This window comes from Pantherophis guttatus, chromosome 2 (genome assembly GCF_059756535.1).
Source record: "Pantherophis guttatus breed Tessera chromosome 2, ASM5975653v1, whole genome shotgun sequence".
NCBI lineage: Eukaryota > Metazoa > Chordata > Lepidosauria > Squamata > Colubridae > Pantherophis > Pantherophis guttatus.
Genome location: NC_142064.1, coordinates 144413302 through 144431751, shown reverse-complemented (window position 1 = coordinate 144431751; position 18450 = coordinate 144413302). Strand labels below are relative to the sequence as shown.

The 18450-nt window shown below is 42.1% G+C and overlaps 1 protein-coding gene across 1 annotated transcript in view; it reads right to left on the bottom strand.

Moving 5' to 3' along the window:
* The window catches only part of RAB11FIP4 (RAB11 family interacting protein 4), a 213422-nt gene that overhangs the window by 117374 nt on the left and 77598 nt on the right, over positions 1-18450 (bottom strand). The window contains exon 3 of the mRNA XM_034412500.3: positions 5918-6006. Coding sequence (XP_034268391.2) covers positions 5918-6006 — 89 coding nt within the window. The remainder of the gene's footprint in view (positions 1-5917; positions 6007-18450) is intronic.

Sequence of the window (18450 nt, the reverse complement as noted above, 5' to 3'; positions counted from 1 at the left end):
CCCTCTCTCTCGTTGGAGGCACAAACAAAGGTTTAAATTATCCTACTTTGGATGCATTATGGCAGGGGTGTCAAACTCAAGGCCTGCGGGCTGGATCCGGCCTGTGGGGTGCTTAAATCTGGCCTGTGGGGCTGGTCTTGAAATAGCAAAGTACTGGCCCATGGTACTTCTGGCAGCCAAAATGGTGCGCCCCCACCTATGCCCCCTTTTGGCCGACAAGGTGCTGCAGGAGGCATCTATCCAGTCTCCTTCTCCACCACCACCCCCGGCTGGCCCACAGAGGAGAACTACAACGCTGATCTGGTCCTCGAAGAAATCGAGGGAATTATGCATTATGGGAAGACTTAGCTCTTTGGAAAAGGCAATATTCCTAGTAAAGAAAGAGAAGAAGCGGACCACTCATCACTTATAGCAGTGATCACATACCATTAGAAGATCTGAAAGACCAATTTAGGCACAGATCATCATGAAGAAAAACTATGTGGTCGTTAAGAGAAGCAATCAAACATGCATACACACACACACACAAAAGCTGATACCCGTGCTCTGCTATGAAACTATGTGATGGGGCTTGATAAATCGACACTTCTTGAAAATTAATGAGTAGGTACAATCGGCCTCTCCTCTCCCCTTCTCTCCCTCAGGCTTGCCCCACAGAAGCCTCTCCTATCTTATCCCTTCTCTCTCTTTCAGGTGGGGATTAGAATGTCTAAACTTCCAGCCTGCAGGCCGGATGAGTCACGCACTGCCCACGCCCACGCCCAAGTGTCAGTTGGAACAGAGTTCTTTTCAGGTGGGGAGGGGGAGTAGAACGTTTCTTATCAGAGTGTGTTAATAATAATATAAGAAATACTATACACTCACACACACACACACACACACACACACACACAAACACAATTTCTAAGTAACTCTGGGTGGTTAACAACAGTCCAGAAATAAATAAGCCATAAAATCCCGAGATATAAATATAAGCAAAGTAAAAAAAGAACAGCCATAATAACAGAAGCTGAGGTACCATTACAAACTCACAACATAGCTATACCTGCAATATATCAGGGTCAACTAACATTCTGGCCCAGTCAGTATCTGGGGGAACAGCCAAAGACTGTTCCCCATATTCTAAAATAAACATCTATTGTTGCCAGAAAATCCAGTTGCAAAATCTGGGATGGGTCAAATCTGAAGAATAGTTTTCTTACAATCTGCACACAAATTATGGATTTCTTCAGTGAAGCATCATATTTCTGAAAGATTTTAGTCCTTAAAACATTCCAAATTGATGATGTTATGAAAGATGATGCTACCATTAATGAATAGTGTAAAAAATCACTTTTCAGTTGTACTGAATCATCATTCTTCATAATTAGTATTTTTCTGTATTTCCTACAAGCTCTGAATAAAACATCTCAGACAGCTAAGCAATTATTTTCCTAGTATTTGATTTATTAATTACACCTAAGTGCAATGAGAAAATGAATTGAACAAGTTAAAAATCTACAAAAAGATTGCTTGTTTGAGACTTTAGCTAGGAAAAAGTGAATCTGATCTGATCACTACTGTAGCTTTTCCTGGAATAAAAAGGAGCACCTGCTATTGTATATTTGGGTTAACACATCTGGCTGCTAACATTTGGACAACCATAAGATGGCGTGAAAATATTAGAACTGTCTATATATCCTTTTGCTACCATCTACTGATTGTCCAGGATTTTGCAGCTCAGTTCTGGTAATTCAAAATACTGTACTATATATAGACAGTCCTCAATTTAGAACCGTTTGTTTAGCAACTGTTTGAAGTTACAACAGCACTGAAAAAAGTCCCTGCAATTGCAGCATCCCCATGCTTATCGGATCAAAATTTGGATGCTTGGCAACTGGTGTGTATTTACAACAGTTCCATGGTCATGTGATCACCCTTGCCACCTTCCCAGCTGATCTCTGACAAGCAAAATCAATACGGGAAGCTGGATTCTCTTAATGACGATGTGAATTGTTTAAGAACTGCAGCCATTTGCTAAGCAAACCATGACAAATAAGGTTGTAAAATAGGATGTGAGTCACTTAACAACTGCCTTACTTAGCAATGGAAATTATGGTCATAAGGCAAGGACTCTCTGTATTTGGCCAAACCAACATGCCCAACATTCTTCACATCAATATAACTCTTCAGTTCTGTCGTATTCTCAACTGGCTGGGATCTGGGAGTTAAAGTCCAACATAATCCTCATATCCCAGCCACGAGAGAATATGTCAGGAATTATATGAGAGTTGAATATCCAACACATTTGGAGGACATAGCTGGGAAATGTTAGCTTAGGAATTGACTCATATGTTCTTTAACTATTTTTAGAATAAGTGGCAATAAATAACAATTATTGCCTCCTTAATTCTGTTCCCATGGTTGTTTTCAATTTTAATGGACAGGAAGGATGACGAGTCTTTAACCATTAGCTGACTGCTAACCATACAGTGCACAAACTAAACTCTTCCTCTTGGAGAGATCTAGCAATTTCTTGCATTTCTGCTCATCAGATGTCAAGGCAGGGAATGAATCCTGCATTCTAGAAAAATAGCCATTCCCATTCCTATTTAGAGTCTCACAGGGAAAGGCTGGATCTGATCCTTGGGTGCATTTTCCACAAAGTACAGTAACTATCCCACTTTTCCATGCTCAACCCAATTTGGGAATACTATTTCATGTTGCTTCCACAGATAGGAATATTTTATTCAGGAATTAAGCCTGGTTCCCACCACCAGCACCCCCTCCCAATCCACTGTTTTTTATAGTTGCTTGGCTTCCAAGTGAGCCTGGAATTCTGAGAGCTTTGCACTAGATGGCCTGGTGATGTTTCACGATGCAGGTCAGAAGGGAGAAGAGTGTATGGGGTCTAAAGAAGCTTATTACTCCAGATGTGCCACTCACTTACTGAAGGGAAGGGAGGAATAAATTCTTCCCCATGTCTCCATGTTGAAATATCAGCTTCACCATCTTCATAGGAGCACAGCTGGTTCTAATAGCAGTAGCAATAGCACTTAGATTTATAGTATATACTGCTCATAGTGCTTTATAGCACTCTCTGAGAAGTTTACAATGTCCGGATATTGCTCCCAACAATCTGGTCCTCATTTTACCAACCTCAGAAAGATGGAAGGCTGAGTCAACCTTGAGCCAGTAAGAATCCAACTCCAGACTGTGGGCAGAGTTAGCCTGCAATTCTGCATTCTAACTACTGAGCCACTGGGGCTCCTATGTGGTAGGAATCCAGATTAAACCACCTCTAAGTCTAAAGACTGGGAAGAGAGGGCACCTCCAACTTCACCAGATTCAACTTGGAGCAGAGTTTCTCAAAGTTGGGTTGCTACTTCACTGTGGAATCCAAGGGACGAGAAGAGCTCTGCAAAAGTCAGTGCCCTTATGCTGTTGCTTTCTATGGGGGTGGGTGAGTTTTAGGAAAAGAGTCCTGAACTAGATGACATGAAGTGCATTTTAATGTAACCATTTTAAAACAAATGTTTTAAACCACATGAGTATTTTAAGATAAGATATGAAGAAAGCACTATTTACCATATTTGTAAGTTAGAATTCAATTATGCAGAGATGGGAAAAACATTGCATAGCCTTTACCAACCCTGTTTATAGCTGTTACCCAGGAAAAGCCCAAATAGCAAAGATGAGAAATTTAATCTCCCTTGCAAAAGGTCTAAATTTTCACCAAGAGGTGTAGATTATCACATCAAATGTTGGCCACACTAGTCTTTCCCTCATGGCTTTTCACTAACCAGTAACCACAATTGTATCTGAAACAAGCACATGCTGGCCATTGCTTTTTCAGCCATATCCCCATAAATACTCTCATCTTGCCTTAAGGTACCTGCCAGTCCACCTTAAGTCATCTTTAGCCCACTAGTGTTACAGTAGATTTACATGATCATCCACTACTTTGAAGAGAAGGCAAACACTGTGGGGATTTGCAACAGCAGCAGGATAGAAGGCAGGGACAACAATTTTACTTTATGTATTTAATTAACTAAAGAAGAACTAACCATGTACTTCCAAAAGAAACCAACAATTAAATAAATAACTAACGGGGACTCTGTACCCAATACCTCAAGGCCTGATCTTTAAAGAATTGGGGAATGTCACCAGGATGGGAACCACATGCATTTCTTGGGGGTTATTCCAAAGAGCAGTGACAAAGGAGGTGTGCTTCCCAGATCTACGCAGGAGACACTGTTTAATCAAAAATACCTGGAGCGTACCCACTCTTTCCAATCTACCTTGGATGCACAGAAGCTATCAGAGAGAGGAGGTTCTTCAAATACCCAGGTCCTATGCCACATTATGATTGGAACATAATGAGATGATTACAGGATCTCTCAAGGGTGAGGGGAGTAGCACTTCAGCTCAGCAGTGGGGAAAGGCAATGTGCATAGTAGTGTTGGAAGAAATGTCCATCTGGGTTCAGTTCCAAGTGGGATGAAAGACACTGGAAACATGGAGACTGCTTGGAAAGATGGTTTAATGGTGAACAGGACCACATGGGGTTTTTGGGTCCCTGGCAAAAAAGAGCACACGGAGTGGAGAGAGGGATATATTTATACACTCTCTTGGGCCCTGCCTTAGAGTTTCCTGTTCCTGTACAAGAAATGTATCCATTGGCTGTCAGACTCCCAGGGGGTGAGGGTCTTAGCTAACTTTGTAGGCTGTCTGTGTCCCAGGCCTAGTTGAATCTTGCTGGGTGATGATGTAATGAAGGGGCTTTGGGCAATTCCTATTATGCCTCAATGGCTTTTTCCTGGTTTGGATCTTGAGTGAGGGCTAATCCCACCATGTGTTGTACAGTAGATAAGATGGCCCAGCCTTTTGTCTTGTAAATAACCAAAGTATCTGCTGGGGACAGGGGCTGGGGCTGAGTTTCTGTCTTAAGATTTCTATTTCTCTTTTAGAGGAAATATTCTGCCTTTTTAATATTTCCTAGAATATTTCATTTTTCTAGGAGAGGGGTGGGTGAAAACTTCCTACAGTAGACATGGACAACTTAGTTTTCAAGTTTGAAGTCAGTTGACAAGCCAATGTCTTAGTCAAAGGAACTTCCCACATAGCATACCACTAGAGCACAAGATTCTCCAAAAGTAGAATGGGACATATGACTCTCATGCCCCATTCTATTTTTGGAAAAAGGACTACAATGCAAGAGAATCTAGAAATAGGCCCCTGGCAAAAACAGAGTTCCCTGAAAATTCTTCATTGTCTATGTGCATGCAATGCCCAAAGAAAATGAAAGTACAAAATTATTTATTTAACCATTATCGAAAAAGCTCTTTTTCAATACCCAAAGGGAAAAAATGCATGCCAGTTTAAGACCATGTAACAACAATCAACAGAATGCTTATTCTTTAAGGACTTTCCAGTTAGCTCTATGAATCTCTAGTTGTCAAAAAAAAAAGCACATTCAGCTTTGCTCACGTTTTTAAAAGGCAAATTTTCAAATATGTTTTCCCCGATCGTTTGTGTTGCAACCAAAAAAAGAAAAGCATTTCTTTGAAACCTAACAAATCTCTCAATCAGTACATTCATTAGCATTTCTAAAAGGACTACCCAACAACAAAGAAGGTTCAGCTGTGTAAATTCAGTTGTTCAAGATGTTTCCCCAACCATGTCTTGGTCTGTGCCTTCATATTTCTGGTTCATAGCATGAACTGCAGAAACTGGAAATTGCAAATAATCACGGCCTTTGAAACGCTGCCCAAGTTTGAAGCATTCCAATCTTGCAGTGACTTTGTTTCGATGCTGTGAATTCCTTGTTCACCAACTTGCAATTTGATAATGTGAATAAAAGTGGGGAAAGTGTAGGAGAAAGAATATAGAATAATAGGAGGAGGTTTGGCTTTATTCAAAAAGTCATTTTTTTTACCTGATAGTAGTAATCCACATATTCCGTCTCATAGTGCCGAAGTCCAAGACTTTCAACAGATAAAGCATCTTTCAGTAACTCTTCACAGCCTAAAAAAAAAAAAGGGTGGGGGACGACAAGTTTTCAGAATCTCCTCATTAGAATAAGTTAGATAGCCAACACTTTGAAGAACAGAGGCATATCATGGCTAGTATAATAATACATGTTAATAATACTTGTACTGAGTCCCCCACTAAGCCAATGTTTGATTGGGTGCAGTTTTAAAGAAGCTGTAGCATACAAATTAGTGCCTTATTTCATGGAGGTGTAATAGATAAAAGAAGATAAGTGCCTCACACACGAGATTCCCACTGTGTGGTTTATAAATAAATGTGTGTTTATTCTATATTTTCCATTCTAAGACAAATCTTCAGTACAGTTGACAACAATAAAGCATTAAAACAAACCAAACAAATAAATAAGAAAGGAGAAAAATAAAGCAATCTTGTAATATTTTATAAAATGGGTATCTAAAAGAATTGAATTGATCTCTAAACTATGAAATAACGAAATCTCATGAGGCAAGCTGTTCCAGACTCTGGTTCCAATAAAAGAAAGACCCCCCCCCTCCTGTGTTTACAGCTGTCACACAGCAGAAGGAAAAGTGGAAGAGCTTCCCTCAATAATAAATTAGGAGTCATCCAGGGATGTCAACCTTGTCAACTTTAAGACTTATGAACTTCAACTCAAAGAATTCCACAGTCAGCCAATTCTGGGAATTGAAACCCACCCATTTTAAACTCCACAAGGTTGGACATCCCTGGACTAGAGTGGTTTAGTCAATATAAATTTCAATATTGATTAAAATCCAGTTTCTCTGCAAAGTTGCTCTTGCTATCTATGTCTATAGACATTGATCAAATTCATGAGTATTGTACTTCCTCTACTCACCAGAATTTCTAAAAGAACTATACTTTGCAATGATATACTAATCATAATTAATAGATAAATATGTTTCCCATATTGCTTCAAACTATTTTATGGAGGGTTTTAATTGGGCCTAATATCCAAAGTCTTAAATTCCTTGGACAATATTTAATCAATATTTCTTAATCTGGGAATGTTTATATAATATAAACTATATAATAATATAACAAAATTATATAAATAATTTTGCCAAAGTTCCAGCAGCCATAACGCACATTTGTGTATATTATTGCAATTCCTGCAAGGATTTGCAGGATGTCATATTTTATTTTGTATTTTGTTTCAGGATGCAACACAAAGAATTGCTTGGCTTGTACATAAATGCTTCCATTTCTTCTTTATATTAAATTCTCATTCCCTCTTTTACTGATTCTTCACATTTCAAACCATATCTCTCTGAAGATAATATTTTCAATTTCTCTAGGATTATAGTCTGGTTCCAGCCCAGTGGTGAAATCCATTTTTTTTACTACCGGTTCTGTGGGCGTGGCTTGGTGGGCTTGGTGTGGCTTGGTGGGCGTGGCGGGGAAGGATACTGCAAAATCCCCATTCCCTCCCCATGCCAGGGGAAGGATATTGCAAAATCTCCATTCCCTCCCCACTCGGGGTCCAGTCAGAAGTGGTATTTGCCAGTTCTCCAAACTACTCAAAATTTTCGCTACCGGTTCTCCCAACTGTTCAAAATTTCCGCTACCGGTTCTCCAGAACCTGTCAGAACCTGCTGGATTTCACCCCTGTTCCAGCCCATGATATTATTAAAAATGTAACTGGAAGTAAAAAGCTCCACAAAAAGAAATCAATTCTTAAAGGAACTCAAATCTCGGTATGTCTAACAATTTTTTTAAAAAAATGAATACTTCAGGTACAATTAATAGAGCAAATTGCTAGTAGTATTGCTAGTAGTATTGCTAGTAGTATTACTAGAACTAGTTTGGTGTAGTGGTGAAGACACTAGGTTAGAAATTGGGGGACTGGGAGTTCAAGTCCCGCCTTTCACATGAAAGCAGGCTGGCTTTGGTCCAGTCCCTCTCTGTCAGCACAACCTACCACACAGAATTGTTATTGTGGGGAAAATAGGAGGAAGAAGTATATGGTGTGTTCCCTGCCTTGAGTTATTAATAAAAATAATAAAGGTGGCATAATAAATAAATACATAATTAATAACAAAAATGCATAAATAATAAAACACAAGGGTTCTGAAGCTGCAGCTGATGGAAGGAAGCAGAAGCCGACGAAGAGAAATAAAGGGACAAAAATGACTGGAATAATTTTCACATGAAGAACACACAGGGGTCCTTGGTGCTCTCTGAGCTTGATTGTTTTCTTGCAGACGTTTCATTACCTACACTAGGTAACGTCATCAGTGTTAGTCCTGATGATGCTATCTAGTTAGGGTAATGAAATGTCTGCAAGAAAAGAAAAGAAGCAAGCTCAGAGAGCACCAAGGACCCCTCGTGTCAATCCTGAGCTACAAATATTCTCCTTTATTAGAAGAGCACATGGGTTTGAGGGAATGTCTTCTCTTCCACTCTTGTGATTGGGTGAGGTGAAAACCAAAGCAGACACAAAGTCAGAATGCCTAGAGAGATCCCACTTTCATGGGGCCTCTATAGGACTGCATCTCATCTCACAGGAAGATTACTTAACATCACAAAATGGATGAAGTTTAATGCTGTTTGGGCTCAATTAATCTCATGCTGGAGTCTCCATCACATAAAGCGCCTGAATGTTGATCACATGACCTGGGGAAGCTGCAATGGTTGCAAGTGTGAAAAATGGTCATGAATCACTTTTTTCAGTGACGTAACTTTGAACGGTCACTAAATGAATGGCTGTAAATCGAGGACTACCTATATATTGTTGCTAAATTACTTTTTAATGTCTTAACAAGTCTCACTTTTTTCTGATTCATAAAAAAAAAATACCCAACAGTAACTTGAAGTGAAGCACCGCTGGCTCTATGGAGTACCTACCTCTTTGGGCTATTTCTCAGTTTCCCTGAGAAAAAAGCATGTTACAAATAAACTCAGCCTTTGACCTTTTTTTAAAAAAAAGAAAACCCAATGGCTATGTCTCATTTTCAAGTTAAATATAGTTGCTTAATACCCTAGTCTCTCCGAAAGAAAAATAATTATGTTTTCATGCTGAGCAGTAGAAAGGGCATAAAAAGGGCAGGTTACTTTAAAAGCAGCGGGTAACATTCCTGTTGTGTAAAATATGAATTTCTTTCTCCAGGAGAAATGATAAAATGGGGAAGATGCAGGAATGAAACTGCTATTACATTGGAATGTTTTTCTATCTATTTCTCCCCCTAAGCAGCAGCACCAGTAGTGGGTTGCCCCCGGTTCGCACCAATTTTATAGAACCAGGCCCTACTCATATGGGGGGACACACTCTGGACTTAGTTTTTATCTCTGGTCAGTGGTTGAGTGGCCTTGATATAGGGGATGTAGATATTGAACCCTTGTCATGATCTGACCACTCGCTCCTTCGACTCGACTTTCTGACCGCCGTACCCCGTCGCAGGGAGGCGGAGCCGTCCAGGTGGTTCTGCCCCAGGCGCCTGATGGACCCTGATAGGTTCCAGATGGAGCTTGGGCCATTTCCTGAGACTATAGCTCATGACTCGGCTGATGACCTGGTGGCCGCCTGGGATAGGGCGGCTGCCAGGGCTTTGGACCGGGTCGTGCCTTTGCGGCCTCTGACCCGGCACCGAACTCACTTAGCTCCTTGGTTCTCCGAGGAGCTGAGGGAGATGAAGCGCCAGAAAAGACGCCTAGAGAGCGGTTGGAGGGCCAGTCGCTCCGAATCTGACTTGACACTGGTAAGGTCTCATATTAAGACCTACCTAGTGGCAATAAAAGCGGCAAAATCTAGCTATTTTGCCGCTCTTATCGCGTCATCAGATAACCGCCCAGCCGCCCTGTTTAGGGTGACCCGCTCCCTTCTCCATCTGGGAGCGCGGGAGGACCCCTTGCAGGGCCGAGCTGAGGATTTTGTACAGTATCTGGATGATAAAATAACTCAGATTCGGGAAGACTTGGCCGCCGACTGGGTTAGTTCAGACGAGATGACTGAGGCAGGCCTTGAGAGTGTTATCTGGGAGGAGTTCGATCCCGTGGCTCCCGAGGACGTGGACAGGATCTTGGGACGGCTGAACGCGACCACATGTTTATTGGACCCGTGTCCCTCCTGGTTGGTGCTGGCTTCCCGGGAGGTTACACGAGGCTGGCTCCAGGGGATTATCATCGCTTCTTTGAGTGAGGGTGTCCTGCCGGCCGCCTTGAAAGAGGCGGTGGTGAGGCCTCTCCTCAAGAAGCCATCCCTGGATCCGGCTGTTTTGGCTAACTATCGTCCAGTCTCCAACCTTCGCTTTATTGCGAAGGTTGTTGAGAGTGTGGTGGCGCGACAGCTTTCCCAGTACCTGGATGAAGCTGTCTATTTGGATCCGCTCCAGTCCGGCTTCAGACCTGGGTACAGCACGGAAACGGCATTGGTTGCGTTGGTGGATGATCTCTGGAGGGCCCAGGATAGGGGTTATTCCTTTATCCTGGTCCTATTAGACCTCTCAGCGGCTTTTGATACCATCGACCATGGTATCATGTTGCGCCGGCTGAAGGGACTGGGAGTGGGGGGCACCGTTTTGCAGTGGTTCTCCTCCTATCTCTCCGACCAGTCGCAATCTGTGTTGACAGGGGGGCAGTGGTCGACCCCAAGGCGCCTTGTTTGTGGGGTGCCACAAGGGTCGGTCCTCTCGCCCCCCCTGTTCAACATTTATGTGAAGCCGCTGGGTGAGATCATCTGTGGTTTTGGGGTGGAGTTCCATCAGTACACTGAAGATACTCAGCTGTACATTTCCACCCCAGACCATCCCAATGATGCCTTGGAAGTGATGTCCCAGTGCCTGGAGGCCGTGCGGGTCTGGATGGGGAGAAACAGGCTTCGACTCAACCCTTCCAAGACCGAGTGGCTGTGGCTGCCGGCGTCCCGGTATAGCCAGCTGATGCCATCGCTGGTTATTGGGGGCGAATCATTGGCCCCCACGGAGAGGGCCCGCATCTTGGGTGTCCTCCTGGATGCACGGCTGTCTTTAGAAGGGCATATGATGGCCGTGGCCAGGGGGGCTTTTTGTCAGGTTCGCCTGATACGCCAGTTGCGCCCCTTTCTGGACCGGGACTCCCTACGCACGGTCACTCAAGCACTCGTCACTTCTCGTCTGGACTATTGTAACGCTCTCTACATGGGGCTCCCCTTGGGGTACACCCAGAGGCTCCAACTGGTGCAGAATGCGGCCGCGCGGGGGATTATGGGAGCGACGGGGTGCTCCCATGTGACTTCTCTCCTGCGCGAGCTGCATCGGCTTCCGGTGGACTTCCGGGTGCGCTTCAAGGTGTTGGTGATCACTTTTAAAGCGCTCCATGGCTTAGGGCCGGGGTACTTACGGGACCGCCTTCTGCCACCAATAGCCTCCCACCGGCCGGTTCGCTCCCAGAGAGAGCCTCCTCAGGGTGCCGTCAGCCAGACAATGCCGGCTGGCGACCCCCAGGAGGAGAGCCTTCTCTGTGGTGGCACCTACCCTATGGAACAATCTACCCCCAGAGATACGAGTGATCTCCGACCTCCGGACTTTTCGTCGGGCCCTAAAAACTTACTTTTTTCAATTAGCCGGTCTGTCTTGATTTTAGGGTTAGTTTTAAAATTTTGATATTGATTTTAAATTGACAAGTTTTAAATCACGGGCCAAATTTATTAATTATTTTAACTATATTTTTAATTGTAATGTTATGTATAGATGTTTTTATTTTGGCTGTTCACCACCCTGAGTCCGTAAGGAGAAGGGCAGTATAGAAATTTGAATAATAAATAAATAATAAATAAATAGTAAAACCGGTGGGAGGCTCCGCCCACTGACCCCGACGTCATCAAAACACTTCCGCACAAGAGAAGAGCGCGTGTGCGCGAGCGAAGCAAGTGCAGGCATGCCGCCCCGCTGAGAACCAGTAGTAGTAAAGGTAAGTAGAACCAACCCATCAGCAGCACATATATTTGTTTATAACATATATTTGTTTATAACATTATGTCCTGTTATTGCTGCTGGCAAAGTAGGTAAGGACCTTTTTTAAAAAAACAAACAAACAGAATAGAGATGTCAGGAAAAGTAAATAATGACTATTTCTCCCTACAGAAAGAAGAAAAAGTATGGCAGTGTAGGGGACTTACAGCAAACCCCACAGGGAAAGGAAACAGATTAAAAGACTTTATAAATGGAGTTTTTACCGGAACAATAACTCTGGAGTAGTGATTTATTTATTTATTAGATTTTTATCCCAGCTTTATTATTGTATAAGTAACTCAAGGCAGTGAACATTCCTAATACCCCTATATTCCTATACTTCCTATTACTTTAATGAGTTTTAACGTACGTTCAATTTGTATTTTAATATGTTTTTATCTGGTTTGATTTTAATTGTTGTGAGCCGCCCTGAGTCCTATGGAGATAGGGCGGCATACAAATCAAATCAAATAAATAAATAAATAAAATATTCCCCACAACAACAAAACCTTTAAGGTGTGTTGGGTGGAGAGTGTGTGACTGGCCCAAGGTCACCCAGTTGGCTTTCATGCCTAAAATGAGACTTGAACTCATGCTCTCCTGGTTTCCAGCCTGGTGCCTTAACCACTATATTGAATTGGATGTCCTCGAAATAGCAATGGGCAACGGTTCAGTTTCAAAACAGAAATGTTTCTCCAGAGAGCACATGGGCATGTTCACTAGACTGCCAGCATCGTTTTAACGGAGCCCCTGCCCCTTGTTCTCTTGAGATTTCATTGTAGCCTAGCCTCCCTACCTGCTCAACTGCCATAAATTAGTGCCACTCCTTTCCATTCTTTAATTGCAGTGCAACACCATTCTGTGGTGGCGCAGTGGTTAGAATGCAGTATTGCAGGCTAACTCTGCCCACTGCTAAGAGTTCGATCCTGACCAACCCAAGGTTGACTCAGCCTTCCATCCTCCTGAGGTCAGTAAAATAAGGACCCAGATTATTGGGGGCAATAGGTTGACAGGTAACACATGCCAATGTGTATATTTCTCCATGTTCTATCTGGAAAGTACAGATAGTCCTTGACTTACAACAGTTCATTTAGTGACCATTCAAAGTTAAAACTGCACTGAGAAAAAATGTTTTTCACACTTACAACTGTTGTGGCATCCCCATGATCATGTGATTTAAAATTCAGTTGTTTGGTATGGTAACTGACTCATATTTATGATGGTTATAGCAGGCTCCCAGGGTCATGTTATCCCTTTTTGTGACTTTCTGACAAGCAAAGTCAATGGGGAAGCCAGATTCATTTAACAACTGTGTTACTGATTTCACAACTGCAGTGATTAATTTAAAAACTGTGGCAAGGAAGGTCGTAAAAGGGGGCAAAGCTGACTTAACAAATGTTTCGTTCACAACAGAAATTTTGGGCTCAATTGTAGCCGTAAGTCGAGGACTATCTGTAATGGGAATGAAGGGATAGAGGCAGGGGTGGGATTCAAAAATTTTAGCAACCGGTTCTTTGCCCAGTTGCTGGGTGGGTGTGGCCATGGTGGGCGTGGCCTACTCGGCCTCCTTCACCACAGGGGGTGGTTTCGCCCTCCCCAAGCTCCAGAGGCTTTTCTCAAGCCTCCGGTAGGGCGAAAATGGCCTCCCTCAGGCTCTGGAGGCTCTCTGGAGGCCAGAAATGGACCCGTTTTCTGACTTCTGGAAGGCTTGTTTTTCACTGTCCCAGAGCCTCCACGTGGGTGCTGCACTTACCTGGCATCCAAAACGGGCCGCATGGAGACTTGTGGGAGGGGGATGCAGGGCCAGCCAGTCCTTGCAACTACTGGTTCAGTGAACCAGATGTAAAATTAGCATCCGCTTTGCCTGAACTGGTCTGAACCGGCTGAATCCCACCTCTGGACAGAGGTCCTAATATTCTGCTATTATGCCATTTCAAGCCTTTATAAGTAGTTTCTTTTGCAGTTGTCACACATTGTGTCCCACCCCTTTTTTTTTTTTACATAGCAGCAGAAACGCAGTAAATAAGACTGACTGGAGGAAGCTAGTGTAGTCATATGACACTGAAACAGCCAATAAGCATTACATTAATCCCACTTGCCGCTGGTCACCTAACTTCACCTCTGACACAAAGGATGGCAAAGTTTAACTGGTTTCATATACCTGGGGACTGCCATTGGATGCAGTACAGATAAGGAGGCAAAATTACTTTAACACCTGTACAGAGAAGGATGACTTACGTCCATTTTACTCATAGGCTAGGAATGAGATTAAAGCAACATCACGTGGACCCCGATGGAAAAACACGTTGCCGCCGGTCCCTGTTTGTACCACGGTAAGTGCTAGCAAATATAGTCCCTTCGACATTCAAATCTTGATGAACTCTGAACTGGGTAAAATATCGGAAATGTTGTCTTAGGGAAAAGCCTCCGTGTGCATAATCCGGTGAGTATTAAATTAGTTCTACACGCATGGGATCTTTGTGTTTCATGGAAATTATCATTACAAATTGAACGATGGTTCTCCTCACTCTTTCCCACCCCCTCTTCTTTACAGTAGATTTCCCGTGCTTCTGTGGCAGGAGGTAATTTATTATTCTGTTTATACTCTTTAGATGTTAACAACAAAAGCTCATTAGTCACACAGCTGTCTCCTGCCATTGTATCTCAGGAGAGTCTTTAAAGCACAAATGAGCTCAATATAAGCTGCCACGCTTACTGAAAGGGGGGGGGGGAAACGGGGTATGTTTATTAATGTGAGTTATCAGAAAAAGACAAAGAAAACCCAACAAGTACACAGCATCTAATAACATGTGTAAACAGAATAAATGGAGTGCGTCCATTGCTATCATTCATCATTGTTAGAATAATCCCAGCCATCAGTCAAATTCTCCTTTGCATAAGATATTAAAGTAACCATGCGGCCATAATAAAGCCACTCAACTGTCTAAAGTTTTAAATGATGGTTTAATTTCTACCCATCCCGTTCCAGGGAAGAAAAATAAGTGATTTGTATCTCAACATTTGTTTCTCCTTCATGAGTTTTCTTCAGCTTGGCTCCCTCTAGATAGGTTGAATGCCCATGATCCCCACCCAACGTAGTTCTTTGCCTGTAGAGCCAGTTTGATCTAGTCTCTAGTCGTTAAGGTGCTGGCAGTGGTGAAATCTAAAATTTGTTACTACCGGTTCTGTGGGCGTGGCTTGGTGGTGGTGGTGGGGTTATGTGACTAGGTGGGCATGGCCAATTTTTTTTTTTTACTTTAAAACCATTTTTTCTACAACCTCTTCGGCAAAACGGTTGTAAAAATATGCTTTCAAAAGGCTCTGACGATCCCAGCTGAGTTGCCTGATCGGCAGAGGCTTTTTTTCTTTTAAAAGCCTCTACCGATCAGGCAACTCAGCTTCGATCGTCAGAGGCATTTAAAAGAAAAAAAGTCTCTGCCGATCAGGCAACTCAGCTGGGATCATCAGAAGCTTTTAAAATCATTTGACAATCCCAGATGAGCCGCGGAATCATCAGAGGCTTTTTTTTTTTACTTTTAAAAGCATTTTTTCGGCCAAAGAGATTGTAGAAAAAAGGCTTTTAAAAATTAAAAAAAAAAGCCTCTGATGATTGTGCGGATCAGCTGAGCATGGGGGGGGGCAGGGATTTTTGCTACCGGTTCTCCGAACCACCTGCCTCCATCACTACCGGATCGGGTGATCCGGTCTGAACCGGGAGCATTTCACCCCTGGGTACTGGCCTAGAAACCTGGAAGTGGTGAATTCTAGATACACTTGAGGCATGAAAACATGCCTCAAGTGGGTGACTTTGGACACTCTCTCTCAACCCAACCCACTTCACAGGGGTTTTGTTTTGGGGACAACAGGAGGAGGAAGGAGTATTGTGTACTTTTGCCACCCTGAGTTACCTATAAACTAATAAAGGAAGGATAAAAATCCAATAAATAAATATATATATTTGTGTGTGTGTGTGTGCATGTATGTGTATGGAGGGGTGAAATTCAGCTGGTTCTATCCAGCTCAGGCAAACCGGTAGCGGTGGCTGCAGGAAGCTCTGCCCACCCACGCGGATGTCATGATATCGCTTTTTTGCGATATTTTAAGCCTCTGCGCATGTGCAGAAGGCTTTGCGCATGTGTAGATGACAGCACGTGCACATTTGCGAACCGGTAGGGAAGGTAAGTGAATTTCACCCGTATGTATATGTATATGTATATGTATATGTATATGTATATGTATATGTATATGTATATGTATATGTGTATGTGTATGTGTAAATGTGTATGTGTAAATGTGTATGTGTATGTGTAAATGTGTATGTGTAAATGTGTATTTGTATGTGTAAATGTGTATGTGTATGTGTAAATGTGTATATGTATATGTATATGTATATGTATATGTATATGTATATGTATATGTATATGTATATGTATATGCATATGCATATGTATATGTATATGTATATGTAAAGAAAGAAGCAGACATCCTGCGAGCTCCGGAACTTAAAATTTTAAAATAATTAAAATTTTATTTTACTAAGCTTTCGTCAGCCATCTGCTGACATCGTCAGAGTATATGTATATGTATATATCATCAGCTTATATATAAGCTCTCTGGGTGGTACCAGGAATTTTGTGATAGAAAGGTACTAATTCATGTGTCTTTTTGGTTTGTTTGTTTCTTTGCTTGCTTTGTTTTACAGTTCATTTGCTTGACCTACGGACTCTTTTTCTGTAACTGTTCATGAATTACATCTTACCCTTCTTGGGAGATCAATGGTATACATTCTCTAGCAATCTTGAACCTGGTATTGGCTTAGTGTTGAGATGAATCTGAAGAAATAATCTGGAGAAGACCAAACTTTTTTTTTTTTTTTTTTTTTTTTTTTTGCTTTAGGAAGTTATTTTCTAAAGCAACCAGCCATCTACAGATAGGAAGTTCATGTGACAGAAAGATAGGCATAAGCTTATCTTTCTGTTCAGGAACAAGCGCTCATTGGCAGGCCTCTTGCAAACATGGAGGCTTTATTGTGTTATGTGAATCAGTTGTGTCAAGTTGTATCTGTTGAGCAGGGTAAAATGTTCTTAATCCACGATCATCACATCTTCCGCTCCTTCTCTATTTCACAGACATCTTTCTGGGTCCGTGTCGATAGCACAATGCAAATGAAAGGCAGCAGTGACCCAGGCTAGTCCCAGACAGGGATACTTATGTTTTCCTAATGCAGACATAAACTTGGCTGGCAGCCTAGAAAATGCCAATGCGGGAAGTTAATGCATCACCATTAGGCAAGAAATGTTTTAGTCTATCTGACTGTATTGTTAAATGTCTATATGCACATATAGGAGGAGAAGGAGGAGGAGAGGAGGAGGAAGAGGAGGAAGAGGAGGAAGAAGATCTTATAGTTTTGGGGCATGGGAGAGACATCCAGTTCAGATTTTTTTTCCAGATGTGCACCAGTGCATTCATAAGGGCCCAATTGTATTCTTTTTAAAAGGAAAAGCAGAAAACCTAGTGACAAATTTCTGGCCTGGAATGCTTTTCTGTGTCACATCACTGAAAAGACAAATAATGATTTCAGTTTCACTCTTTTGGATGGCAAGCACTCCATTTCGCTCTACAGGCAGTCCTTGATTTACAATGATGCATTTAGCAACCATTAGAGGTTACAACAGTATTGAAAAAAGTGACTTGCGAACTGTCCATGCACTTACAACCATTGCAGCATCTCCATGGTCAAAAGATCAAAATTTGGGGGCTTGGCAACCCACATATATTTACGATGGTTACAACATCCTGGGGTCGTGTGATTTTTGTGAACTTCCCTGCCAACTTCCAACAAACAAAATCAATGGGGAAGGCCATGCTTACCTATTTTATGATAATAAAGTGGATAAAGTATTTAAAAGCCACACACTTAGAGACTCCTTGATGAGAGTTTGGAAGAAGCACCGACTCAAATGGGATTATAAAATACCGCTATGGCTGGATCTTGGTCATATTATTTGGAATACAAATATAATGTCACTCGGGGGGGTTTTATACAAAGAGGTTCTTTTTACAGATGCAGGCAGATGGCAGTTGAAGACATTAGAGACACTATTGGATGAAGGGATTAATTTAACTTGGTTACAATACAATCAACTTCAACTGAGATGGAAAGAGGACCAAAAAATTGGTATTATGTTGCATGAGGAAGAATTGGTTAGACATATAAAAGAGAAAGGTCCAATGCATATTAAAAGGCTTTATAATGTTTTGTTAGAAAAGGATTCAGAAACTGAATTGGTTAAAGATTGTATGATTAAGTGGGCACAAAATTTTGAAGAACCAGTGATGTTGGAAACATGGGAAAAAATTTGGGTTCAGAACGTTAAATTCACACAGTCGCAGAACTTGAGGGAAAATTTCTATAAAATGTTTTATAGATGGCATTTAGATCCTAAAAAATTGTCGTGTATGTACCCTAATGTTCAGCCAAAATGTTGGAGATGTGATTGTTCAGATGCTACAT